The sequence below is a fragment of the Pipistrellus hanaki genome, assembly GCF_964339955.1.
Source record: "Pipistrellus hanaki genome assembly, chromosome: 1".
NCBI classification, from domain to species: domain Eukaryota; kingdom Metazoa; phylum Chordata; class Mammalia; order Chiroptera; family Vespertilionidae; genus Pipistrellus; species Pipistrellus hanaki.
In genome coordinates this window covers 9,523,365-9,550,175 of record NC_140503.1, presented here as the reverse complement: position 1 = coordinate 9,550,175, position 26,811 = coordinate 9,523,365, and the positions used below count along the sequence as shown (strand labels likewise).

The following is a 26,811-nucleotide window of genomic DNA, read 5'->3' as shown; positions in this document are numbered from 1 at the left end:
CCCCCAGGGGCCTGCTCAGGGGGGCGGGGGCAGCAACACTGCTGGCGCCTGGGGCCAGGTCAGGCTCTCTAGGACCTAAGTCACTCACAGAGACCTTTGCTAGCCAGCTTGTCCTTATCTCCTTCACAATCCCCCTCTGCACATTTCCCGACAAAATCCGAAACGAGTCACTGACCACAGCCCTTTACACATACCTATTGGACCAGCCCGGTGGTGTTTCGTGCTGACTCATCCAGACGGGGCGGGGGCGGTGAGCCGGCGGCCTGCTTCCCAGCTAGAGTCCCAGATGCTAACTGAGCCTGTTTAGTTTTTATTTTATTTTATTTTATTTAAATCCTTTATTGTTGAAAGTATTACATATGTCTCCTTCCCCCCGCCTCCCTATTGTCCTCTCCCTGGCTGCTCCCACCCCCAACACATGCCCTCACCCCCCTACTGTCTGTGTCCATTGGTTATGCTCATATGCATGCATACAAGTCCTTTGGTTGATCTCTTACCCCCCTCCCCTGCCTTCCCTCTGAGGTTTGACGGTCCAGTTGATTTCCTTGAACATGTCTAGCTTGCGTCTGTATGGGGCGTTGATTGGAAAGAAGGGAACACGTGCTGTAGAAACTACTACCCCTAGTTGTGCACTCCGCAGTAAAGCCTCCGTGTACAGTGAGTGATCTGGGGTTAAGGCCTGTGCTCCCCCCATAGGGGCGTGGTGGAGCCGCTGGCCAGACATAGCTGGGGTGGGGGGTCCAGACCTCCCTTTGTCATTCTGGCGGGGAGTCCCCCAGGTGCAGACTGTGCTCCTGCCGTGTGGCATCGGGGCCAGTGCGCCCCTGTGATGAGCTCACAATCCCTCCAGCCCGCAGCTACCACCGCTCCCTGACCCGCCCCAGCGGTAAGCTTCCCTGGCCAGCTCTCCTCCAGTGACAGTGCCCGCCCTGGTTTGAGGCTCAGAGCTCCCTGTGACAGGGGGTTTAGATAAGAGGGCACCCTGCAGTTTTGAAACCTTGGTGGCCAGAGAGACAAACGTCACCCCGGCCTAGCTGCCGGCAGTCTCTGACTCATGTGGGGGGAGCCACAGACGTGCTTTGGTTTCGTAACGGCAATGGAGCTCTGTGCCGGCAGCGCAGGGACGGCTGAGGTGTGGCTGTGGACTGGGCTGTCTTTGCTGTGGGCAGAAGTTCACGGGGAGGTGATTCGGCTGTTTGGGGAAAAGGCTCAGACCGGGGGAGCCCAGAGGAGCCGGAGAGTAGGGGTCCTCACTCTGGAGTGAGGTGTCTCCAGCCCCTCTGCAGGGAGAGGCAGGCCTGAAGCCCGAAGCCCGGCCGCAGGGGCCAGGGTGTGAGGGAAGCCAGCAGAAGGCGCCGTAGCGGGGCCCGCCCCGGGACCGCTGGCGCTCTGAGTTCTAGGACCCAGTTTGAATGCTTTCCCACCATATGATTCCTGCTCAGGCCTTTAGTCAAGTTCTGTTCGGGTTTGTTCTGGTTGTGGCTGTGCCTTGGGGAAGGGGCTGTGTCCATATGTGGAGGGGCGTGGCTGCAGCCTGGAGCAGCTGGTTCCCGGGGACGAGAGGTGACCTTGTCCTTGTATGGTGGGGGTGGAGGTGGACTGGGGTCTCAACCAGGAGAGACTCAGGGGCACGTGAGCATCCCCTGGGCATTTCAAAGCCTGCGGGGCTCGGGGGATCCAGGGAGACAGTGTCTGGGATGCTCTGTGGGTGTTCAAGGGCAGGCACATTAAGGTGCCCATGCCCCACCCCCCTGCTGGTGAGACTTGAGGGCAAGCAAACCAGCTAAGGGGGGCAGGGCTCCTAGCCCCCTGTCTGTCCCCTGGCCAAGTGGACCTCACTCAGCTGAGCCAGGTACTGCTCTGAGGTAGTTTCCTGCTGTTCACGGCACAGGTCCTGCTGGCCACAGCCCTACCTCGTCCAGCCCCTGGCATTTTCCTACTCTCTACCCATTCCATGTGGGTTCCATTGTCTCCACAACAAGGTCAAACGCTCAGATTCAAAAGACCACTGCTCGGGGCAGGGTGGAGAAGATGTGCTTTACCTGCTGTTCGCACAAACTCAATCTCTGTCAGCAATGTGATGTCCCAGCCCCTAAAAAACAGTGCATCCATAGAAGCACCGTGAGGCAGATAAACGGTCCCCTTCTCCTCGGCGCAGGTCAGACAGACTTGGTCCCACTTCCAATCCAAGCATCGCCTCTGAAGAAGTGGGGTTTGTTCACATGCGGTACAGGAAGGGAAGCGTTTATACTCCATTAAGTGGAAGTGGCTTGAAGAGCTGTCTGTCAGAGATTAACAGGATGCTCACCAATCCCGCTCTCTCTTCCTGCATATATAGGAAAACTACATTTCCCAGCCTCCTTTGCCATGAGGTTGGGGCCCTATGGCTGGGATCTGGCCAATGGAGTGTGAGTGGCAGAGATATCAACCACTTCCAGACTTGGCCACCAACCCCCTGTGAGATTCTATTTGTGCACCTTCCCCTACCTGTGCGGATGAAAGGGGAGACCTCCCCCAACCCCACCCCCGAAGACCATGGCACCTCTTGAGGTGACCTTATGAATCGCTGCCATCACTTGGGGATACACGGTCAAAGAAACAGCTGCTTGTGGCTTTACAGGCACCATGGTTTGGCAGGTAAATACTGCTTGGCTTAACACACTGCCTGTAGGGTCCCTTGGCTCCAGAGGCCAGAACGAAGGCCAGTGGGCAAAGTGGTTTCACTTTGCCTCATCAGGAATTAAGATTTCCTTCCCAACCTTGTATTGACTTGTGTTGGGTAGTAGCAAATTAGTGTCCCTGGTGGTTTTTGTTGAAAATTGGACCATCGTTTTGGGGGTCATACATGGAATAATTCATCGGTGCACTCCAGCACGGATAGCAAATGTCTAATCTCGTAGGGTCCTTCTGAGAGTGGTTGAGTTGGAGCAAATGGACTGGAAGCCCCACCATTTCCCCAGAGCGCTGGGCACCATTGTGACCCCAGGGAGGTGGCCACCCAAGACCGCAGTCTTGCCAGAGGAGGTCCTGGAGATTGCAGGATCACCAGCTGTAAGAAGCAATTTTTTTCTGAAAAGCACTGATCCAAGTTGGTTCTCCCTTGGTGGTACCAGTCAGAGGAAGGCAGCAGATGGGGTGTGTTCTGTGCTGGGGACGTCTCCCACCCTCGTCTGGCCGCCCTGCAGACCACTGTGCGTAAACAGGAAGATGAGCCTCCCCTTGCTAAGCCTCTGGTGAAACAGGAAGGAAGCAGGTGGCGTCTGCCACCTCCAGTCCATCCCAGCTGGACCTTGTCCTCCGCCCATTCTCTCAGGAGAGCAAGGAATCCTCAGCTCCCACCATGCCCTCTGTTTGGGAAAAGGAGTGACTCTTCCAAAAACACTTCAGCACTCCGGGAATCTGACCCCGAGAGGGATTAAGTGACTCAAACTGGATGTCCATGTTAATATGAGTTAATCCTCGGTCATAAACATGGAGCCGGCCCCTACAGAGAAGATGCTCTGGACTGGCCAACAGATGTGGCCCTCCCACCGCAGCCGGAGCGGGGAGGACAGCTCGGCGAGATGACTCCAACGGGCCTTCCTGCTTTGTAATCTTCCCCACCGAGGGTGGCCGGTCTGACCAGCCCTCCCTCTCCGTGGGGAAGCAGCTCTCAGCAGGGGTCATGTGTCCGAAGACGGAGGAGTGATATCCTCCAAACCACAGGGCTGGGCTCTGTCCGCCAAGGGGAGGTGGCCAAGGTTAAGTCCCAGAGTGGATTTGCAACAAGAGCTGAAGGGCCGAGGACACTTCATGAATCTCAAGAGCAGGGAGAGAAGACCTACTTCACTCGAGGGCTCTATCCTCCCCGGACTCTGCGGGGTCACCAAGGGCAACTCTCCGAATCGCCTTGTTCAAGTTCCCTGTGAGCAAGCCAATCCCTCCACTTTCCCACCGCCACGGGGTGTTTCAAGGCCCCTCCAGACCCTCCTGGTGTTAGACGACCCTCCTTCCCCACAAGGACGGCAGCACACTCCAGCTGGGGCTGGTTATTCTGTTTTATTGGCAAACTCACATTTGCTACATAAATCCACTGCGCAGCCCAACACACACATACTCGACATAAGAGAGAGGACGCTACGAAAATACAACTCTGGATAGTAAACAGAATCACCCTGGCTCTCCCCAGTCCATTACTGGTGGGAGAGCACTGGTGTTTAAGGTCAAAACAGGGAAGAATAGGGAATGAGGAGGCACGGAGGACTCAGCAGGTGCCACTGCCCCAGGATGCTGCTGGGCTGGGGCAGGCGGGCGGGCTTTTCTTGGTGGTGTGGCCATTTCTGCCACCTTCACACCTGCAGGAAGGTGAAGAGAACCTCTTCAGGTGATGGGAGACCCTCCGTAAAGAGCTGGGGCTGGAGCTGGGGCCGGTGCTGCTCAGTCAGAGCCAAGTGTAGCCTGGACCCCACTTCCCTAGGGCAATCCCGCTCGGGCTATCTGCCTTTGGGCATGCCTGGTGGGGGAGGGGGTGGAGGTGAGGGAGAGAAAGTTCAAAGATGCTTTTATTAGATTCCACAACTGTTCTACCAGCACCAGCTTCCATCTCCCCGTCCTGAGTCCCTCCCCAGACTTGAGCCCACCTGTCCCCTTGTGAGGAACTCGCATCCCAGGGACGTGAGAGCTGGCCCCAGCCATCAGCCAGGCCATCTGAAGGGCTGGCACACCTGTTCAAGTGGGCAGGTCCCTGGAGCCGTAGGAAGCTCTCCTGGCCCTGGGTGTGACTGCCAGGGCAGGGGCTCAGCATGCTTGGCAGAGCTGCAGGGGAGCAGAGCCTTCTAGGACAGGACAGAGGGTGGCGGGCCGCACCCTGGGCCGCATGTGGCCCGCGGGCCCATTCTCACGCTCCAGGGGGCTGAGGTGGGGGGGGGGTGTTGGTGGAGCCGTGCAGGAGAACAGAGGCGGCGAGGGCAGCCCAGGGCACCTCCTCTCTCCGTTACAGAGACAGAGATGCCGGGGAATGCAACTGTTCTGTTCTGTTGCATCTGAGAACTCAGGAGAATGTCATGCTCAGACCGTTAGACGACATTCCGTGGTGGGTACGGCAAGGGACAGAGGCAGAGGCCGGGGTGGGCATGGGGGACACTGCCAATAGTCACGTGACCCTAGCCTCAGGGTCTTGGCACAAAGCTGTCATGGAGACCCTGGCCTTTTAAACATGGATACATACACACACACACACACTCTCCCAGGGCTGGCGCTCCTGGGCTGATGGAAACACTGAAGTGGAGGAACCGTGTGGGGAACGTGATTACATGCCTGGGCTTCAGGCCTCTGTCCTGACACTTGCGCTTCAGCGCTGACTGTTTAAGGACCACAGACATCGGCCTGGGAGCCCCAAGACCTGTGAGACCCCATCAGCCCTGAGCTTGGGGCATCTGCTCGGCTCTCCCTGCACCACGGTGTGCTGGGGTCTCCGCTCTGCATGCCACTCCCCGCCCTGCCCCCATGCGCACTACCAGTACCCCATTCCCCGCATTCCTTCTCCCCTCCAACCTCCTGGCCCCCCTCACCTTCCTTCCAATCCCCTTGTGGGCGGGGCTCAGTGTTCCTGATGACAGTACAGCTTTGGTCACCTCCTGGGATGACATCAATACGTTTGGACAGGTGTCTTCTATGCACACCCAGTCCCCTCCTCCTCTCCCTACGCCCCCCTCCATGCATGCCCTCTCACCCTTCACTCCCCACCCCGGCCTCTCTTTGAAAACCTCCTGCAGGTGCCAGTTCACTGTCTTCCTCCCGCCAGCAGCCCCGCCTGCAGCAGAAGACGGGACAGACGGGCTCACCCCAGCGGGGGCTCAGCAAGCTGCACGCCCCGGGAACCAGAGAGGCCTGGCTGCAGCCCAGGCCTGGGTGGGGTGCAGTGACCCCCTGCCCCTCGTCCGGCAGAAAGAGGCACCTGCTGGCAGCAGCCGGCCAGCAAGCTCAGACCTCGCTTCACCCCACACATGGCCGACTCCGGCTAGGCCAGCCCCACAGCGGCGGCGGCGGCGGGGGGCGCCCCATCCCCGTTAGGCACGTGCGGGGCCGGGAAGGTCGCCTGGAGCTTCCGGAGCAGCTCGGGCTCCTCGCTCTTGGCCCCGGAGGCCTCGGGGGTGCCCAGCGGGTAGGCCTCGCGGGGCCCGCCGGTCCTGGCGCAGGTGAGGATGGCGCGGCAGGCGGCGCGCAGGCGGGCCATGTCGCGGTGGGTGGTCTCGCTGACGAAGCAGTAGAGCACGGGGTCGGCCACGCAGTTGAAGGTGGTGAGCAGCAGGGCGAAGTGGTAGGCGTTGAAGACGCGCTGGGCGAAGGGGCAGCTGGACTCCCAGACGCTGCGCACGAGCAGCAGCACGTGGTAGGGCAGGAAGCAGGCCAGGAAGATGACCACGGTGCTGAGCACCAGCCGCTGGATCTGGTCCTTGCGGCTCTGCTGGGTGCCGTGGCTGCGGCGCACGGCCCGCAGGATGCCCCGGTAGGCGGCCAGCAGCAGGCAGAGCGGGAACAGGAAGCCCACGAGGAAGCGGTAGTAGTTGATGTGGCGCTGCCAGGGCTGCAGCGGGTAGTGCTCGAAGCAGACGCGGTGCCGGTCGGCGTCCTCCACCAGCTCGGTGTGCAGGAGGAAGTAGACGCTGGCCAGCAGCTCCTTGGCCCAGATGAGCACGCTGACGCCCACGGCCACCTTGAGGGTGCGGAACTGGTGGAAGCGGAAGGGGTGGGCCACGGCCAGGTAGCGGTCGATGGAGATGCAGCAGAGGAAGCCCACGCTGATGTAGATGTTCTCGTAGAGCAGGATGCCGCACACCTGGCAGGACAGGTCGCCGTAGGACCAGTTGTCGTGCTGCAGCACGTACTGCAGCCAGAAGGGCAGCGAGCAGATGTAGAAGAGGTCGGCCACCGTCAGGTTGCACAGGTACACGCCCAGCTCGTTCCGCGCCCGGATCTGCAGGTAGCCGAAGTACAGCGACAGGCAGTTGGCCGGGAAGCCCACCACCAGCACGGTGACGTACACCACGGGGGCCAGCGTCTGGTGGATGGTGTGCTCGATGGTGCAGTTGGGGCGGGAGGCATCCGCGGTGACGTTCCCCATCTTCTTCGGGCCCGCAGGCACCTCACCCCGCCCGGCTCAGGAAGAGGGCCTCTCCGCCACCATGGCGTTCACAGGGCTGCCCTCCTCGGCAGCAGGTGAGCTTCTGAAAGTCAAAGGCGGGAAAGGCTTAGAAGGAGAGCAGCTGACATGTCTATGGCACCTACTGTGTGTCAGGCGCTGTAGAGCAGCTGACATGTCTACGGCACCTACTGTGTGTCTGACACTGTAGAGCAGCTGACATGTCTACAGCACCTACTGTGTGTCTGACACTGTAGAGCAGCTGACATGTCTATAGCACCTACTGTGTGTCTGACACTGTAGAGCAGCTGACATGTCTACAGCACCTACTGTGTGTCAGACGCCGTTCAAAGGGCCTCACTGAACCAAGAGCAGTGGTGCTCAACCTTTCTAATGCCGCGACCCTTGAATACAGCTCCTCATGTGGTGGTGACCCCCGACGATAAAATTATTTTCGTTGCTACTTCATAACTGCAATTTTGCTACTGTTATGAATCGTAATGTAAATAGCTGTGTTTTCTGATGGTCTTAGGCTCTACAGCAGCGGTTCTCAACCTGTGGGTCGCCTAAGACATGGAGTAAAAGAACCACTAGCAGGGTCACCTAAGACCATTGGAAAACACGGCTATTTACATTACGATTCATTAACAGAAGCAAAATTACAGTTATGAAGTAGCAACGAAAATAATTTTATCGTTGGGGGTCACCACCACATGAGGAGCTGTACTCAAAGGCTGAGGCGTTAGGAAGGTTGAGAACCAGTGACCGGCCAACCAACTCCAGCTCCACTAGGACCTCTGAACGCCATGTATGTCTCCCCGTCCTCCCTCCCCAGCCGGTCCCTTACTTATGCTCCTGGTCACCACGGCACAGCCCATCCCGAGCCCGGCTCTCCAAGGAACAGCGAGGGCCCAGCCACGGCCGCCCCCAGCAGCCAGCACCACTTGCATTCTTCCCACCTGCTCACGGGAATGGGCCAGCTCAGTCCACGTGGAGGCCACCGCCCTCCTGGGGCCCTCGCCAGGCAGCACAGAAGGGGCCCATCCCTGCCCACATCCCACAGTGCTCGGGCGAGAAACAGAGGCTGAGCTCCCCCAGGCACCGCCTGGATCCCTGGGTGTTTGTCAGCGGGTGTGGACCCTCCTCTCGTCCACGGAGCTTGGGGACCCACGTGGGAGTCAGCGCAGGACCAGGCACCGACAGACAGACATGAGCATGAGGCCAGGGCCAGCCGCCTACGCGTCATTCACCCTTTCTGAGCCTCAGTTTCCGCCTCTGTGAAGTGGGAGTAGAGACGCCTGCCCTCGGGATGAGGAGGAGGGCCACAGAAGATGACGGATGCCGAAGTGCGCGGCGCTGTGTCCCTTGCGGCCGGGAGGTGGAGTGAAAGATGGGAGTCTTACGTTAGTGAAACGCTCCTATTATCGAGAACTTAAAGAAAATCCTGCATGTGCAAATACATTGGAATTAAGACAGAATAACATTTTTTTGTTGTAAGCCCACTTTACAAATTAGTGATATATCAAAACCAAAGGTTTAAGCTTCTCTGTTGATTTAATGCTTCTGGTTCAGATGAAAAATCTGGCTGCGTCTAAATCAGGATCTTTTTCAACCTCCCCTCCCATCACCCTCCCAAGGAGCCTAACTTTCAGACATGTCCCCCTACAGCCCGGCTCCATGAAATGATACCACCTCAGGTATTCTGCATATCTGTTTATGTCCTGTGCCCTTGGGGGTGACAAACTATTTAATACCTAAGACTAATAGTCATTTAATATCTAAGATGTTTTTTCACCCCACCCAAGAACCAACCTTCACCCCTCTCCCCCTTGAGAATGCATGGTCTACACCAGTGGTCGGCAAACAGCGGCTCGCGAGCCACATGCGGCTCTCTGGTCCCTTGAGTGTGGCTCTCCCAGAAAATATCACGTGCAGGCGCACACGTACAGTGCGATAGAAACTTTGTGGCCCATGCGCAGAAGTCGGTTTTCAGCCTGGGCGAGTCTATTTTGAAGAAGTGGTATTAGAACACTCAAGGGGCCAAAGAGCCGCATGTGGCTCTCAAGCCGCAGTTTGCCGACCACTGGTCTACACGGCTGCAGATGCTGAAAGAGTGGCCCGAATGAGGGGTGTGGCGGTACCGGATCACTTCTGCCCTTTGCTCTCTCTCCACCACAGTCAAGCTGGGACTCTCCAACCAAAAGAGAAACCCCTCAGCCTTCAGGACCCACATCTCATCACCTGCCAACCAGGGCCCCTCCCCCCACAGCCTGTGGCCTGTCTTGGCTCCCACTGGCCCTGTGGCCCCCGAGCCGGCCCTCAGGCTGGAAGTGGGTACAGTACACTTCCGGAAGGAATGAGTGTCTGCTACCTCCCCATTTCACAGGTGAGGAAACTGAGGTCCCCACGGGGCAGCGGCCTGCCCAAAGCCAGCCTGAGGAAGGAAGTGTTGGTGTTCTTGCTCCGTGCCCTCCCCCCCTCAAATCCCCAACTGAGACTCACCCCAACCTCTCAGTCCCCAGAAGACTGGGACCCTCAGTCAAGGCCACCTCCCTGTCCTCTCCTCCCTAGGACACTAGGCCTGGCACTGCAGTGATGGTGGTGGAGGGGGTGTTCCTGCTGTCACTTCGTGTACATAACATGAAGTTCACCGTGTTGGCCATTCCTGAGTGCATTGTTCTCTGGCACAAAGCACATTCACATTGTTCTACAACCAGCACCCCCATCCATCTCCAGAATTCTTCATCTTCCCCAACTGAAAGCCTCCGTCCCCAGGAAACACTAGCTCCCCATGTCCTGTCCCCCCGGCCCCCGGCACTCCCCCCCCATTCTACTTGCTGTGTCCAGGACTTTGACTATTCTAGGTCCCTCATACAAGCGGAGTCAGACAGTACCTGTCTTTTTGTGACCGGCTTATGCAGCTTAGGGTAAGGTCCTCAGGCTCGGCCATGCTGTCACGTGTGTGAGAAGGTCCTTCCTTGGGCAGGCGGAGTACGGCTCCACGCTATGCCTGTGCTGCCTTCTGTTTCCTCACTCCCTTTCAATGAGCACTTGGGCTGTATCTACCTTTGCTGTTGCGAATAAAGCTGCTGTGAATGTGGGTGTGCAGGTGTCTGTGTGCGTCCCTGCTCTCTGCGTTTTTTGTTTTTTTTGGGGGGCGGGGGGGCATACACCCACAGGTGGAATCGCAGGGTCACATGGTAACTCTACTTTTAACTTTCTGAGGATCCGTCATTCCGTTTTCTGCAGCAGCTGCCCCGTGTTGCATTCCCACCACCAGTGCCCAGGTTTTTCTTGTTGTTTTGTTTGTTTGCTTGTTTTTTCTGTTTGTGTTTTGGCCTTGCTTCCACGTTCCGATGGTGAGAGGAGGGGAGAGGGGCCACTGAGACCTGTGACCTCTTAGCTCTGCCCGCAGCCCAGTGAGTGAGTCAGAATTCGGCCCTCCCTGCCCTCCCTGCGCCAGCTCTCCTGTCCATGGCCCCCACCCCACACCTGCGGGGCCGAACGGCTCACCAGGCTCCCTACGAGGAAGCACACGGCCGTGCAGGACCCCACCCCGGACCTCGGGCTCCCCCGAGTCCAGATGCAATCCGCCCACAGGAAGCCGGAATTCATTCATAAACACAGGCCCTCCCAGGCCAGTGGGGCCGGGAGAATGAGCCCCAGCGAGAACGTGTCCTGGCAGGCCTAAGCGCTCCCTGCGAGTCACCGCCCGAAGCCCGTTGTTTACGGTGTTAGCGGGTACAGGCACGGGGTGGGCTGGCACCGCCGCTCGCCGCGTCCTCTTTCCTCCGCCAACCATGAGTGACGTCTGGCAGCCAAAGTCACAAATGTCAGGCCTGCAGGGCACAGACACTCGGACCAAAGTACCTCCCACGCTCACTTAGGAGCAAAAACACTGACATTCTAGACGGGGGTTCTGGCCCTTCGGCCTGAGTCACCGGAGGATTTGCCACCGCAGGTGACTGAACCACACCCCGAGTTTCTGACCCCGAGGCTCTGAGCCGGGGGCGGAGAACCAGCCACAAGCTCCCAGGTGCCTCATGGCTGTGGGTCTGTGAGCCACCCTCTGGGGAGCCCGGACCTATGGGTCCAGAAAGTCTGGGGTTTGCTCCGGATCGGGTGTTGGACACGGGGTCCCAGGCTGGGGAGCGAAGGCGGCTGGAAGGGGCCTTGGAGAGCCGGCAGACCGGGATCAGAGCCGGGACGCAGCCTTCGGGAGCTCCACAGCCTGAGGCCGGCTTTGCTTTTCAAATACGGCGCCTGAATCTGTATGTCAAATGAGCGTGACTGCTCACACCCTGTGTTTGCAAAATCTTTTCCCATTCCTGGAGCCTTTCACATCTGCCCTCTTTCCCAATCTTCGCAACCGCCTTCTCATTTCCCCCATTTTATTATATAGATAAGTGTGTGCATAAGCATAGACGGGTCTGCGAGGACTTTAACGACCAAGAGAACGTGAGCTCCGAAAGGAAGGAGGGGGCTTTGGTGCAAGGTAAGGACCTCTTGCACGCTCCAAGCCAGGAGGAGGGGCTGCGTGTAGGAGCGCAAGTCAATAAATGAAAACAATCTCAGACATCAGAGGCAGTTGCTTGCCCAGCAGCCCAGCGCCTCGGGGTTTCCTTCGACAGCATCTGCAAGGTCCTCGGCACCAGACTAGACATGGGACTGAGGGATAAGGAAGGAACGGCTCCCGCCCTCAGGGAGATAAGAGGGCCCCTTACAGGCAGGACTGACTGCCACCGGGGGCCCTGGACTCGGACTTCCTGCACGTCCCTCCCACTCCCATTCCCTGCTGGTCTGTGCCCGTCACTCCGCATTCTGTGGGATGACAGCTCCTCCGTAGTCTCTGCCCCTCGGCACCCTCAGGATGCTCAGACCGCACTGCCCTCCCCCGCTTCCTGTCACCACACAGGCGTGCCCAGCGAGGCCTGCCCCTGCTTGCCTCTGTCCTTTTCTCCGCTAGTCTGTTGCCTGCCCTGTCACTCACAGTGGGCGGCTGACCTTCAGCTTCTTCCCTCATCCCCACCCACAGCACCCACTTCATGACCCAGTTCTACCATTTTCAACCCTTACATGTTTCCCACATCCGTCCGTTGCCTCGGTAGCTCCCCGACCAGAGCCCCGATGGGCAGGTCAAGACCTCCTCCAAGAATCAGTGCCCTGGCATCTCACCGCCCTCAAAGCCTTCCTCTACACCGATCTAACCCAGTCCCTCCTGCCTGGAACCCTGGAATGGCTTTCTAGTCATCCACCTGGTCATCATCCACCCACCCACTCTCCCATTCGCACAACGAACACTTCTTGCGCGTCTGTTATACGGAGGGCGCTGCACTGAACACCGGCTCCTAGGGTAACTCAAGCTGCTTTTAGTCTCCCGGGGAGGGGAGGAGATAAGGGAACCAGCTCCTAAAGAGAGAGGAAGATTTTAAGGGAGCCCAGTAGAGAGGACTTAGCCCAGCCAGAAAAGCCCTCCTGAGGAGCAAGTTATGCTGAGACCAGGAGAGGGGGGAAGGGCTGCCTGAGCAGCGGGCGTTTCTGCCGGAGACACGTGTGCGACGGATCCGGACCCAGAGAGCGAATGGGCTCCTCCGGAACCGGAAGTAGCTTGGTGCGCCTGGATCTAGGCATAAAGGGGGCCTGGCCAGAAAGGAGACAAGGAGGAGCCGTACAAGAAACTAATAGTTCATTAGAAGGGAGGCGGGGAACAGACAAATCTGAGATGTTCCTGACTATGAGTGATTAGTCCTTATTAGCTCTTAAAAAAATTACCTTCTAGATGGATAACTGGGTGGGCAGATGGGTAAATGGATGGGCAGATACACGGATGAGAGGTAAAAGGGTTGCGTGAGTGAATGAGTGGATAGATGGATGAATGGGTGGGTGGATGGCTGGATAGATGGGTAAATGTATGAGCAGATGCATGAATGAGAGGTAGCTGGGTGGACAGATGAGTAAATGGATGCGTGTGTAAATGGCTGGGTGGGTGGCTGGTATGTGGATAGATGGATTAGTTCATGGGGAGATGGGAAGATGAATGGGTGGGTAGATGGCTGGGGTGGGGAGGTGGTTGGGGTTGGGTGCTGGGACAGTGGCATTTTCATTAATAGAAACAGAAAAGTAATGAGGAGGGTGCCTATAGCCTTGTTTCCAGCCGCCTGAGCTGCTCGGAGGGTCCTGCTCTTTCACCCAGGCCTTGTCACAGCCAGTCCTCCTTCCACCAGTGCCTGAGGACAGACAGGCATCCCTTCCCTACCTGGTCTCCATAGGAACCTACTCCTCAAAAATCAAGACACAGTGGGTGCAAAAGTGTTCTGTACATAAAAAGATGCAGACGGGACAGAAGAGCCAACCCAGATCCGCTGAGCCCTCCACCTGCGAGGCACAACTCTTCCAATGCCACTCTCATCCGCGCCCATTTTACAGATGAAGGAAACACAATTGAGGCTGGGCCATGAGCCAAGGCCTGCTCAGCATTCCACAGGCACTGTGCGCTCGGCAGTCAGGTGTGGAACTCGGGCTGGCCCGCACTTTCCTGGACGCCAGGCTCCCTTCCTGTTTGTCTTTATTGGTGCTGAGCAGCCCCCCCCCCCCCACCACCACCTCCAGCCTTCCTCAGGCCCCGGTCTTTATAGCTGCCACCACGAGGGCCCCCCGGCGTGGTCCCCGGCTGGCCCCTGCACCTGGAGGGTGCTCTGCCGGGCCACCCGTTCCCTCCGCACCCACTGAAGAAAGCCTGTGCGTCCAGCTGTGCTTCCCTGAGGGGAGGGGGCGGGGCAGAGATCCAGAACCGGGAGCTGCGGCATCTCGTCACTCATTTATCATCACAAACTGCAGACAAATGCCATCAGCACCGAGGGGTCTGCGAGGACTCTAAAGGCCAAGAGAACATGAGCCCCGAAAGGAAGGGAGGGACTCTGACGCGGGGTCAGGACCTCTTGCACACTCCAAGCCAGGAGGAGGGGCCGAGTGCAGGGGCACAGCTGGCACGCACGCACACGCATGCACACACGCACACACACATACACACACACACACACACACACACACGCACGCATGCACACACGCACACACACACAGCAGCGGTCCAGCCCGCCGCTTCCCGGGGTGCACGCGGGCACACAGACCGTGCCAGGGTGGCCCCGCTTTCGGGAGCTCTGAGCCCACAGAGCAGGGGGTTTCCGGCAGACCCCGCTCCTCATCCTTTCTCTGCTCGAACCTCGAGTCTACATCCTTCAACAAGGCGGTTTCATTTCCCACAAGTGCCTGCCTGTCTCGGAGGCTGTCGCTGTTTCCCTCTGGGCGGGAGGAGAAGGAGGCAGGCGGCATTTTTCCTTGCCCCCTCCGCTCCCCCAGGTAGCCACACTCCAGCAACAGCTAGGCAGACTCTTTTCCCTGTCTTTCTTTCTTTCTTTCTTTCTTTCTTTCTTTCTTTCTTTCTTTCTTTCTTTCTTTCTTTCTTTCTTTCTCTTTCTCTCTCTTTCTTTCTTTCTTTCTTTCTTTCTTTCTTCTCTCTCTCTCTCTCTCTCTCTCTCTCTCTCTCTCTCTCCCTCCCTCCCTCCCTCCCTCCGTCCCTTCCTCCCTCCCTCTCCCTCTCCCTCCCTTCCTCCCTCCCCCCCCCCTCTCTCTCTTTCTTTCGTCCTGTTTCTTTGGTTAGCCCATTTATTTCAGAATTTCAGTTAGCAACGGAAAATAATAGTATACCATTCTCTTTTTCTCCTTGCAGCTTGTGGCTATTTCGTTTCCCCTCTTTCCCTTTCTCCCACATAAACTGGGGAAGGGGAGAGAGATTATTTATAGAAACCCCTAGCCTTTTGTTCCTTTTACTTTATTTGGCTCACTTTTTTTTCTGGTTATTTTATGTTTCAAAAGGTTTAAAACCTGACTATGGTTGCTTAGTTATCGGGTAGAAAACGTGTGTCATCAGCTGTTTCCCGCAGTATCACGCCTCCTGAGGGTCCTTCCCGTCGGTTCCTGCAGCAGAGCCTGGAAAGGGTGTGCAGACTTCAGCACCCGGACCCTCAGGGAACCCAGGAGCTGCCAGAGTTCACCGTCAGGTGAGACAACTGTCCCTTTCCTTTGACAGTTAGCATTGTTGTTCGGCTCTGCTTGACGGCAGGCTCTCACTTCTAAAGCCTCGTAGCCGTTTCCAAGTTCAATCCCATCTGGGCTCACGAGGCTCTGATGGGCCTGGCACCGCCAACCCGTTTCACCGAACCTGGAGCCCAGAGAGGCTGACACAGTCGCTCAAGTCCACGCTCAAGTGCACGCAGCAGGTCAGGGCAGTCTGAACCCAGAATCCAGGCACCGAGGCACCGACGTGCTGCCTTCAACCGCTTCTGCCCACAAACCACAGCGAGAGAGGCACTTGACATTGTAACCCAGCACACACACGCTACACACGCGTTCTACACACACACACACACACACACACACACACACACACACACGTGCGTGCACACAGGCACGGACTTCCCCACCGCGGTACTCACCCTACCGTCTGCGGCGCCCTCTCATCGGGTCTCTTCTGTTCTGCTTTTCTCAGTGCAGGTCCTGAGCGACTACACGGATTCCCTGGCCCCCCAGTGCCGGACTGACCCCTCCTGCTCAGCCTCCGGACCCGGGGAGGCGATGCCCCGCCAGGTGAGGGGCGGGCAGAGCGTGGCAGCGGCAGGAAGCTGTCCCCGGGGATCCCCGGTCCTCTGTGCCTTGCTTCACCGCGGAGCTCTGCCCCCCAACCTCCAGCAGCTGGGCTTTTGGCTGCCGCTCCTCCGAGGTCTGGGGAGGAGCTGAGAAAGCACCTTCCGGGGCCTGGCGGACCCCCCCAGGCCGCCGCGGGCAGCCCTGCAGGCACCGGGACCCACGCTCCCCTCCAGGGAGTTCCCGCAGACCGCGCCTGCCAGCTCCGGCTAGAAAACCCCAGCGGGAGGCTGTCCCTTCCGGAGCCGGAGCTGAGGCAGAATCATGTGAACGTGATCCCTGCGGGGCTGGCGCTGGCCCAGGAGCTCTCACCAGCCACAGGAGCAGGGCGGCGGGCTGCTCCCATCCCCACCCCCACCCCCACCCCGGGGGCAGGGAGCAACCTTGGGAAGGTGGGGGGAGGGGGGAGAGGGGGGATGTTAGGCCACAATTAGGGACAGGGGACCTGCAGGAGAAGTGGCTGCACTAATTCTACCCATCAAGCCACTCTGAGCACCCACGGCCGTGGTCGGCAAACCACGGCTCGTGAGCTACATGTGGCTCTCTGGCCCCTTGAGAGCGGCTCTTCCACGAAACACACGGCCTGGGCGAGTCTGTGCTGAAGAAGTGGCGTTAGAAGAAGTTTATGTTTGAAAAAAAAAATGTGGCTCTCCAAAGACATCTCAATGGTTGCACCGTTGATATCTGGCTCTGTGGACTGACGAGTTTGCTGACCACTGAGTCCCACGGGATCCCAGAGAGGAGACCAGGCCGTGGAGCCCTGCCCCTGGGGTCCTCGCTGAGCCGCCCGGGTGACCGGATCAGACCTCGGACCCCAGCGAGGACAACAGGGCGACGAGGCAAGGATGGGGCACGCTGACCGTCTCCACTCCCACCCCCAGGACGTCCCTCTCCAGCCGCCAGCCACCAACACCTGGGCCAGTGGCTCTCACGTGCGTTAGGAAGTACTCAGAGCTTATAAAAAACAGTACCCATGCCAGGCTCACCCCACCCGAACTAAACCTCACTCCCTGGGGACGCGGTGCCAGCACCACCGGCCTTAATAGCTCTCTGGGCAGCTCCACGGGCAGTCGAGTACCGAGGCTCCGGGTACGCGCGGAAGGCAGGCTGTTCAGGCCCACGGAGGAGCCAGGGCATCGGAGCAGTGCCCTGGGCCGCCCGGGAGGCAGCGTTCATGTCTTTGAACAGCTCGGGCTCCAGGTGGGGAGCACGCACAGGGCTTGGCGTCCCGGGGGGCTCTGGCTCTCAGGAGCATCTGCTAAGCTCTCCCAGCAGAGCAGCCCCACGGCCCGGGAGGCTCCCCGGCCCCGCCGCTGCCTCCTCCGGGTGGGGAAACTCGGGCCCAGCCAGGCAAAGGGTCTTTTTTCTTTAAAAAAAAAAAAAAAAATATATTTTATTGATTTTTTTTTTTTTTTACAGAGAGGAAGAGAGAGGGATAGAGAGCTAGAAACATCGATGAGAGAGAAATACCGACCAGCTGCCTCCTGCACACCCCCTACTGGGGATGTGCCTAGCAACCAAGGTACATGCCCTCGACCGGAATTGAACCTGGGACCCTTGAGTCCACAGGCCGGAGCTCTATCCACGGAGCCAAACTGGTTTCGGCAAAAGCTCTTGAGCAGGGCCTTACAGCCACACCACAGGGCAGTGATCCTAGGACCCCGCTGCCCACGTCAGAGCCACGCTATTTTGGCGGCGTGACCTCCTCCCTCCTTGGACGCTGCTCATGGGACGTGTGGCCGGAGCCTGGAAGCCCAGGCCCACCGCGCACGGGAGGGTGTCCCTGAGGATGTGCGTGCCCCCGGCCCTGCTACGCGGTCTGCGGGGCTTGTCTTCTCCAGAGAGCAGATCGCTCTAGTCCTGTCGGGGACGGTGCTGCCCCCCGTCCCCCCGCCACGGGGCCTGGGCCCTCTCCAATGGTCTCCTACGTTAGTTCCTGGGAAGGCTGCGCCTGGCTAGGGGGAGTCCTTCCCCACAGACCAGACGCTGGTTCTGAGTGGCGGGAGTGTGGCTGGCTCTCCCAAAGGACAGGTCGGTTCGGGGTGCAGGCTCCCCCCAGGACACACCCCCAAAGAGAGCACTCCTGGCTCTGTCCACAGGGCAGCCCAGCCCACCGGACATGCGCACACAGACCATGTACGCCTGGAAGACCCTGCTGACACTGTGCCCGTCCCCTCCCCCCAGACCCCCAGGCTGCCCCAGGCTGGGTAGCCCCCTCCGCCAACAGGGGGCACCACCCCCTCTGGGATGGGAAGCCTCCCTCTCTCTCCAGGGCCAGGGCCTCCCCCTCCCCCTCCCCCCTGGGCCTGTGGGACTGCAGATGGGATGAAGCTGGCTCCAGCTTGAGTCACATTGCTGAGCCCATGTCCTCGGTGACATGCCCACCCAGGGACAGGAAGAGCAGCCCGCGCTGTGATCTACGCTGGTGCTAGGATTCCATCTCCGAGCGAGAAGCCATGATGACACCGAGCATCACGCAGTGGCCTGAGGGGCCTAGGGACCCATCACCTCGGCCCTCCCAAACCTCTCTGCATAATCCTGCAGCGTAAACCTGCAGGGAAGCCAGAGCCGTGAGTCTGTCATCAAAGCGTGGCCTCCAGAGAAGCCTGGGTCCACCCCCCCCCCCCATTCACACTCCCCGCGCGCCCCCCAACGTGCCAGAGCCTCGGAGCCACCGCTGCTGAGCAGAGAAGGGCAGGCAGTGAAGGGTGAGAATGCTCAAGCCCGGGGTCCGGGGTGTGTGTGACCTCATGGGGCTGCCAGGGGCAGCCGCTGGGCTCCTCCCATCCTGGGAAGACAGAAGGGCTGAAACTGGGCCAGGCCCGCTGCCTGAATTCCTTTCCCCTCTGTCTGGGCCCCAGAGCCCGCAGTCATGAAGTGCTGTGGACCCCACTGGATGACAGACTGGGCTGCCGGAACCCTGGCTGTCCTGCCTGTCCCCCACATGGACATCTCCTCCGGGGATCTGGGCTGAGGGGCGGGTGAGATGTTCTGGAGGCTCGTGTGAGGGCGATAGGGCCCCCTGCCAGAAGGGCACTCATGGGCCCCCCGAGGTCCAGGCAGCCTGGGCGTCATCATGGGGAGGACTCCGGAGTCTGCCCTGAGCTGGTGGCACCAAGCAAGGCCTCGGCACAGGGCAGCAACCCTGTGCTCACAGGACGGAGGTGAAAGGCAGAAGCTCTGGGCCAGACGGGGGTTAGGAGACGGAGGAGGCCGAGATCCTGAGCTGTCACCGTCTGGCTATGTGACCTTCACACGTCGCCTTTCCGGACAATCAGCGGACTTCTGTGAGAGCCCGAGAGAGGAGGTCCAACAAGTGCCTGGCATGCGGGAGGTTCCTGTGTGAGTGAGGCTGCAGGACAGGATGGTGGTGGTGACAGCATCGGCCCCTCAGGCGAGAAGGCCCTCCCGCAGTCTGACTCACCCTAGGAGAGGTAGAGGGTGGGAGGGCCAACTTGGTAAGAAGCTTGCAAAGGCGCGTTACCTTGTTCCCCACGGCTACGCTGCTGATCTGGAGCTGGGGGTGGGGGTGGGGAGGGAAGGCCTTAGAGGAGCCTCGTGAGTTCTGATACGCACAGGAAATGTCTATTCGGAGTCACCTGCTGTCTGCCTGCAGGGATCTCCGCTGACTTGCGTCTTGAAGGCGCCTCGGGCCATACCCTTCAGCATGGGTTTGTATCAGAGGAGCCGATACAAGGCGCTGCACTGCTGCAGGTTCAGAAGTGCTGGGGTGCGAGTGAAGATGGCCGGAAGGACCGAGAGGAGGAGGAGGAGGAGGAGCGGCAGGGATCCTCCTGGAGTGCCTGGGAGCAGCTTCGGACCGGGAAGTAGGTCACTGCCCTTCGGGAGCACGCGCTCTGTACCGTGCACCGTGCTGAGCTCCTGCCCGTTGTTTCCCGTCTGCACCCGCACGTCGGCCCCGGGAGGCAGGGTCCTCCCTGTCTGACAGCCAGGCTGCTGGGACTCTGAGAGTGCCCGCCACCTGCCCAGGTCTCAGGGCTCAGAAACAGCGGGACCGTCGGACTCCAAAGGCAGGGCTCTGGGCTACTTGAGGAGTGTCCCGCTGCTGCTGGAACCAATGGCCACACACCTAAGGGCTTAAACAGGGGTCTTCAAACTACGGCCCGCGGGCCACATGCAGCCCCCAGGGGAGTCTGATCCTGCCCGCCAGGTTTTTTGGGCAGTGAGCGCAGCCAAGGTGTTACAGTAGGAATTAGTAGTTCATATAGTCCGGCCCTCCAGCTCTCTGAGGGACCGTGATCTGGCCCCCACTTTAAAAAGTTTGAGGACCCCTGGCTTAAGACAACACCGACGTCTTCTCTGTGGGGGTCGAAAGTCTGCCGTGGATCTTGCCGGGCTAACATCGAAGTGTCGGCAGGCAGGGCTGCCTTCCTTCTGGGGGGCGTGTAGGGGAAATGGACTTCCTTTCCTTCCTGGCTTCTAAAGGCTCTGGCATTCCTTGGCTCGTGGCCCCGACATCTTCAGAGCCAGCAGCGGGGCCCTGAGTCCTTCTCACATCCCTCCGCTCCCACGGTCACATCTCCTCCAACTCCGACCCTCCTGCCTGCTCCTCCACTTTTTTTTTTTTAAAAAATATATTTTATTGATTTTCCACAGAGAGGAAGAAAGAGGGATAGAGAGCTAGAAACATCGACGAGAGAGAATCATCGACCAGTTGCCTCCTGCACACCCCCTGCCAGGGATGTGCCCACAACCAATGTACATGCCCTTGCCCGGAATTGAACCCGGGACCTTTCAGTCCGCAGGCCGACGCTCTATCCACGGAGCCAAACCAGTTTCGGCCCCTCCTCCACTTTTAAGGACACTTACGATCACACCGGCTGAGCGCCGGCTGAGCGGCGGAGCTGCGACTCAAGGCAAGGCCTGAGTTGATTGTATTTTAATAATTACCAATGCTAATTAATTATGTGAATGCATGGGGATTTACACAGCGCCTTGTTCACACCACTCTTCCCCTCCAAACAGCAGGTGCCATCGGGAGGAAGGAGCTGGGCCTGTTTTGTTCTCTGCCAAAATGAACGCACGACAAACAGATGTTGGGTGTTTGAATCCATAAGCGAACCTAAACTCCACTGACTTCTGCAGCCCACTTGCAGAAGGCCAGGGTCAGGGGCTACGGAACCGGGGGAGACGGGATGTGGGATGAGGCGGCCACAGGAAGAAGGTTGGTTTTGACTCTGAGGGCGTGGGTGGGTGGCTGTGTGTGGAAATGCATTACCATGGAAGCCTACTGCCCAGAGAGAGACTTTGGTTTCTCTTTGGAGAGCCCGTGGTCTGTCTGAGGAGAGCTGCTCAGGGCATCCTTCCTGTTCCGACACAGGAAGCCCAAAGCGCAGGCCAGAAGGTTGCCATGGTGACCACAGGCCTGCTTCCCCAACCTGCTTGCCTTCCCACCAGCCTGCCTCCCCACCAGGAGGGCTCCAACCCATCAATTAATAGCCTAATCATGTATGACAACAGTCATTCCGAACACCCAGGCGGTCGTCCGCTCGTGAAACAAACAGACTTCTCCAGGGACCGAAGCTACAGAGATGCTCATTAAATGAGACTCAGCCTGGGCCACCTGCTAGAATCTAGCTTTCCGAATCCAGATTACTCTCTCTCTCTCTCTCTCTCTGGCTTCTCTCTCTCTCTCTCAAGATACATTTTAAATACGTACATTTTAGGATATAGATAGAATTATGACAAATTTTATATATGTTGACTTTTTAAATTTAGGTACATGCACCTATTTTATAATCACATTCTGTATAAAATAATTTATTATTTCCGACATGTAGTATCCATACTTCACATTTCAAAAATTGGTGTCATTCATCATTATCTCATTTATTGAGTCACCTGAGAGAATGCTATGTTCACTGTCACCATGTTATTAAAGATATGCTAATTTTAATTTAAAAAAAGATACACTTTATTGATTTTTTTCTACAGAGAAGAAAGAAGAGGGATCGAGAGTTAGAAACATCGATGGGAGAGAAACATGGACCAGCTGCCTCCTGCATACCCCCTACCGGGGATGTGCTTGCAACCAAGGTACACGCCCTTGACCAGAATCGAACCTGGGACCTTTCACTCCACAGGCTGATGCTCTCTCCACTGAGCCAAGCTAGGGCTCTCTCTCTTGTTTTAAAGGCATGGGTTTGGCAGAGCTGGGGACTGAAGCCTCAGGGGCTCCAGGGAGACAGACACTAGCAAAGGCACCATGTAGGAAGCCCGCGCCCTCCACCCTGCCAGGCCTGGAGAACCTGATTCCCGCCCAAATGGGTCGTGGTAAGTCCCCAGGCAGGGACAACTGTACGTCTGCTGGTCTTCTAGCAAAGACAACTTAACCTGTTACACCACGGCACCCAGAGGGGGAAAGCTAAAGGGAAGACCTTCAAGTTTCGGTAGATTCCAGATGTTTGGAAACTGATGCTCTTCTCACCGGGAGATGGGTCCTGAGACCCTCCTTCCCCTTGAATCTAGGTGGGCTCTGTGGCTACCAGCCCGGAAGAATGAAGTCGAGGCCACCCTGTGCCAGCTTCTGAGCCCAGGTCTGAAGAGGCTGGGAGCTCCCCCCTCCTGTCTCTTGGGATGCTGCTCTTAAAACGTGGGGGCCCTGATTGGAGGAGAGAGGTAGCTTCTGAGAGAGGCCCACATCGAGAGGAGCCCAGACCCTGGCCAGCAGCCCCAGGGGAGCAGGAGCCACCCGTTTACCTCATGTTGTGTGATCCTGGAAAAAGATCCCCCAGCCACAGCCGGGCCCTCTCAGCTGATGTTGCAAGGAGCAGAGAGAAGCCATCCCCGCCAAACCCTGCCCAAATCACAGACTCATGAGCAAAAGAGATGAGCACTGCATTTTAACCTTCTACAGTGGGTTTTTGTGCAGTGATAGATGACTGAAACATAAGGGCTATTTTTCTCCAAAATCACTTAAGGGCTTATCATGAGCACTGTATTCATTCATAAAGTTGTTTGATTTAGATTTCTGTAAAATATCTGTTTTTATTGATTTTAGAGAAAGAGAGAGAGAGGAAGAGGGAGAGGGAGAGACATGAATGAGAGAGAAGCCTCCTGCAAGCTCCCTATTGGGGATCGAGCAGAAAACTCGGGCATGTGCCCTGACCAGGTATCAACTGGTGACCTTCTGGTACATGGGTCAATGCTCAACCACTTAGCCACACTGGCCGGGCGATTTTAATTTTTATAACAACTTTGTGAGGTGGGTATAATAATTTCCCTTTCCCCCCACCCCCGAGATACTCAGAGGTGAAGTATCTTGTTTGAGATAGAAAGGGTGATGAGTCTTCCTGTTTGATGAGTCTTCTCTCCTCAGAGTGCCCTGTACCTAGAAGTCTGCAGCATAACGGAAACATCAAGAACAGTCACAGCTAACTTTTAGGGGCCACTGCCAGGCTTCTATCTGCATGATGTCACAGCCATCCTAAGGAGCAGGCTCTGCTATCATGCCCCTTTCACAGAAGGTGGCACTGAGGCTGAACAAGAGGGTAGGCGATGATCTCAAGTTAATATCTCTAACAAGTGGTAGAGCCAAGATTTGGAAACAAGCCATCCAGGTCTGGAACTGAGCTCTCAACAGATGCTCTGGTCCAGTGGTCGGCAAACTCATTAGTCGACAGAGCCAAATATCAACAGTACGACGATTGACATTTCTTTCAAGAGCCACATTTTTAAAACTTAAAACTATATAGGTAGGTACATTGTTATTAACTTAATGAGGGTACTCCTAAGCTGGCCTTTGCTAAAAACTCAAGGGGCCGAAGAGCCGCAGTTTGCTGACCACTGCTCTGGTCCATGTAGTCTCGTGCACCCACATTGCTCCAGCCCTGCTTCCTCCAGGACAGTCAATCCCCCCCCCCCCACCTTTTGGAAGCTGCAGGGGGGAGGTCAGGGTTAAGCAAAGCACAACCCTATCATCTCAGATTTGCATAGTTCAAAGCCTTCTCACACCTCTTGTCCTCACAAGCCCTCTGTGCGGTGGCCAAGCTAGTATTTATCTCCATTTACGGAGGCTCAGCCACAGAAGGTGACCTGCCCAGAGCAGAAAGTGAGACATAGACCTCTGCCTTTACCTCCCCTGCTGCCCTCCATCCTAACCCTGAGAATCTGTCCTGACAACCAACGGCACCGGAGATGCTAAAAAAACTTCTTGGGGCCAGTGGTCTCTCCTTTGCCCACCCCTAAGCGCAGAGAGCCTTCCCCTGCCCTTGCACACCGCACCCTGTTCTCAGCTCAGGGGGCCCGCCAACCAGAACCCCAGCAGGGCCCCCGCGGCCAATCACAGTCCAGCTTTGTCCTCCTCTCCCCCCCCCCCCCCGCTCCCCCCGCCCCCAGCTGACACTGCCCGCCGCTAAGGGGGACGCACAGCTTCAGGGGGAAGGACGGGAAATGGGTGTCACCTGCTCCGCGGGCGCTGGGACAGGAAGGGCGGGAGGTAATTACCAGGTGGCCAGGGAGCCAGCCGAGGGGGCGGCTGCCAAACCGGGCAACGACCGCGGCAGCGACACCCGGCCCAGGAGAGGAGCCGGGACGCGCCGGCGGGCGGGCGCTGTGCAGACACCGGGCGGCCTTCCCGCTGCCCGCGCCGCGTCTGCTCCTCCGGGGCCGCACCTGGCGCCGCCGCCCGGCTCGTGCACGTGCACCCGCCCCCGCACCTGGCCGCCCGCTCACCGCGCCGCACACGTGGGGCCGCGTGCCTGCACCCTCGCCACGCGCTCCCGGGTGGGGGCGGGGGGCGCGGGGAAGGCGCAGAACGGGTTACAGGTGCCTGGATGCCGGGATCTGGCCGGCGGTCGCTCACAGGCGGTTTCCCGGGGCTGGTATGCCGGGATCCCGAGACCCTGGCCAGGGGGAAAGGACTGGCTTTGGGGAGTCCTCTCCGTGCGGCGAGGGGCCAGCCACCCTCCCCCCGCCGGCCAGCAGCCCGCGTCCCCTCCTACTGCGTCCTTGGCGCCTGGCGGGGGCGGCTGGGGCGCTTGGCAGGTCCGTTTCCCGTTTCCCGCCAGGCTTTTCTATTTCTTGGACCCATTCCCCGCATCCTCCCCGCCCCCGCCCCCTCCTCCAGTTCTGCGCACCCAGCTTTGCCCTTCCACGCCGCGGCTGGGCGCCTGCCTGCCCTGAGAATCCCCGGGGTGCAGACCTGTCCTGGAGGTGCAGCACTTCCATCCTGTCCCCAGGGCCGGCTCCGGAGCTGCTGGCGTGAGCTCAGCCGGGGCCTGGCTGCAGACGGCCCGGCCCGGGGTCCTTCCCCAGCCACAACCAGGACCCTCGGCCAGAAGCTGGTAGGAGAGTGCACGGAGCAGTCCTTCTGTTCCCTCTCCCTCCGCGCCTCTGCGTCAGCACACCGGCAGCCACTCAGCAAAGGCCCCCTCCTGTTGCTGCTCAGGCTCTCTGGCTCCTCTGGTCTCAGCAGGAGGCAGTTTGCTGCCTCCCAGGGCCTGAGTCAGTGCCGGTGGCAGGGGGACCATGCACAGCACATACACATAGGACCCCTACTGGGGCTGTTGCTAATTCACCGAGGCCTCAGGGTCCTCTGCCCCCAAGGCTCACAGACAGGAATAACGAATTCGCAGTTGCGTCAGGCACTGTGCCAAGCACTTAAATGCACGAACTCATTGGAGCTTCACCTCTTTGGGAGATGCTATTAATAACCCCGATGTACCCACGGGGGAATGAGACACAGAGAGGTCAAGGAACTTGCCCAAAGTCACACAGCAGAGGCGCTGAGATTCTAACGGAGGCAGGTGAGTGTCCTGCCATCATCACTACCACCTGCATCCCGTCTCAAGCCACCCTGAGCTGTACCGCCAGCACCTCCTGCTCTCACCCCGGCAGATCTCAACCTGTGTCCCTCTCCGCCCCAAACACCTCCTGAGCGCCTGGCCCAGTTTAAAGAGAGAAAGTCACTTTCCCTGTTGTTTGTCCCAGGCGGTTTGGGCTGAGCCCCCTGGGTGCTCCCTTGACTCCCTTCCCAGCATCCTTTGCACTGCCCACTGGGTCACTGTTCCACAGCCCTCTCTCAAGCATGCCTGGTTGCCCCCCCCCCCCCGTGCCTGGCTCAGGGCAGGGTGCCCCACTCCTGTCTGCGACGGGAGTGTCTGGGACCAGGCGCTGCAGGAGTCTGCAGGAGCTGGTGCCCTGGGTTGTCAGGACAGATTCTCGGGGTTAGGATGGAAGGCAGCTGGGATGCCACAGGGGAGGTAAAAGCACAGATCTATGCCTCACTCTGCCAGCTCCTCAGGGTGGCTCAACGCCCCACACTTTCTGACCGGACCCCTAGGCGAGTCTCTGGAAGGAAATGGACAGTGGGCAGGAGGCAGAGGATACCGGGCGGGGGAGGCAGAGGGAGCAAGCAGGCAGGTGGCAGAGGCTGGAATTTTGCGTTTTCTGCTGGGCACACGCCGGGCAACCTCCCAGCGGGCTCTGCTCTGCTCTGGGGCTGGATCAGCCTCTTCGGCTGGCCCTCGTTTTGAAATGTCTCTTTCTTGCAAAATCTTCACAAATGTAGTTTTCCAGGTTAACAATCCATGCCACGGAGATGTGCACACGCTTTATAAAAACGACTAAACTGAAAGCGGTTGTTAAGAGTTTGGCTTTGAGTGTCACGAGTGCCTGAGTTTGAATCCCACCTCCGCTACCTCCTGGTAGGGTGACCTGGACACGTCCCTCACCCTCTATGCCGGGTTCCTCAGTGAGAAACGGGGACACAGCCTCAAAAGTTGGCTGAGATGACTGCCTGAAATAAATAAAGCCCTCAGCCCCACACCCAGCACATAGTAGGGTCAACTGATGTTAGCTGCCATTCTGCCTGTCCTCTCCCAATACCCTCTTTACCTGTGGCTCTGCCCTTTGCAGTGCTGACTGCCCTCAGCGCTTTCTTCATGGCAACAAGCAGGGTAATTCTCTTCCTTTCGCAGATCAGGAAACAGGGTCAGTGAATGGTCTAAGAGCCACTGAGTTCTGAGCAC

General features: G+C 58.3%; 1 protein-coding gene across 1 annotated transcript; it reads right to left on the bottom strand.

Annotated features, from left to right (window-relative positions):
• Positions 1-5,906: 5,906 nt before the first annotated feature.
• Positions 5,907-25,058, bottom strand: GPR68 (G protein-coupled receptor 68). Its single transcript, XM_084884379.1, has 2 exons — positions 24,984-25,058; positions 5,907-7,205 (listed from the first exon to the last, which is right to left on the bottom strand). The coding sequence occupies exon 2, from the start codon at positions 7,100-7,102 to the stop codon at positions 5,999-6,001; it is 1,104 nt and encodes a 367-aa protein (XP_084740505.1). The 5' UTR covers positions 7,103-7,205; positions 24,984-25,058; the 3' UTR covers positions 5,907-5,998.
• Positions 25,059-26,811: the final 1,753 nt, after the last annotated feature.

What these genes read in the sequence shown, in the direction of transcription:
- GPR68 (XM_084884379.1), bottom strand. Translation starts at nt 7,102, where the DNA reads ATGGGGAACGTCACCGCGGATGCCTCCCGCCCCAACTGCACCATCGAG.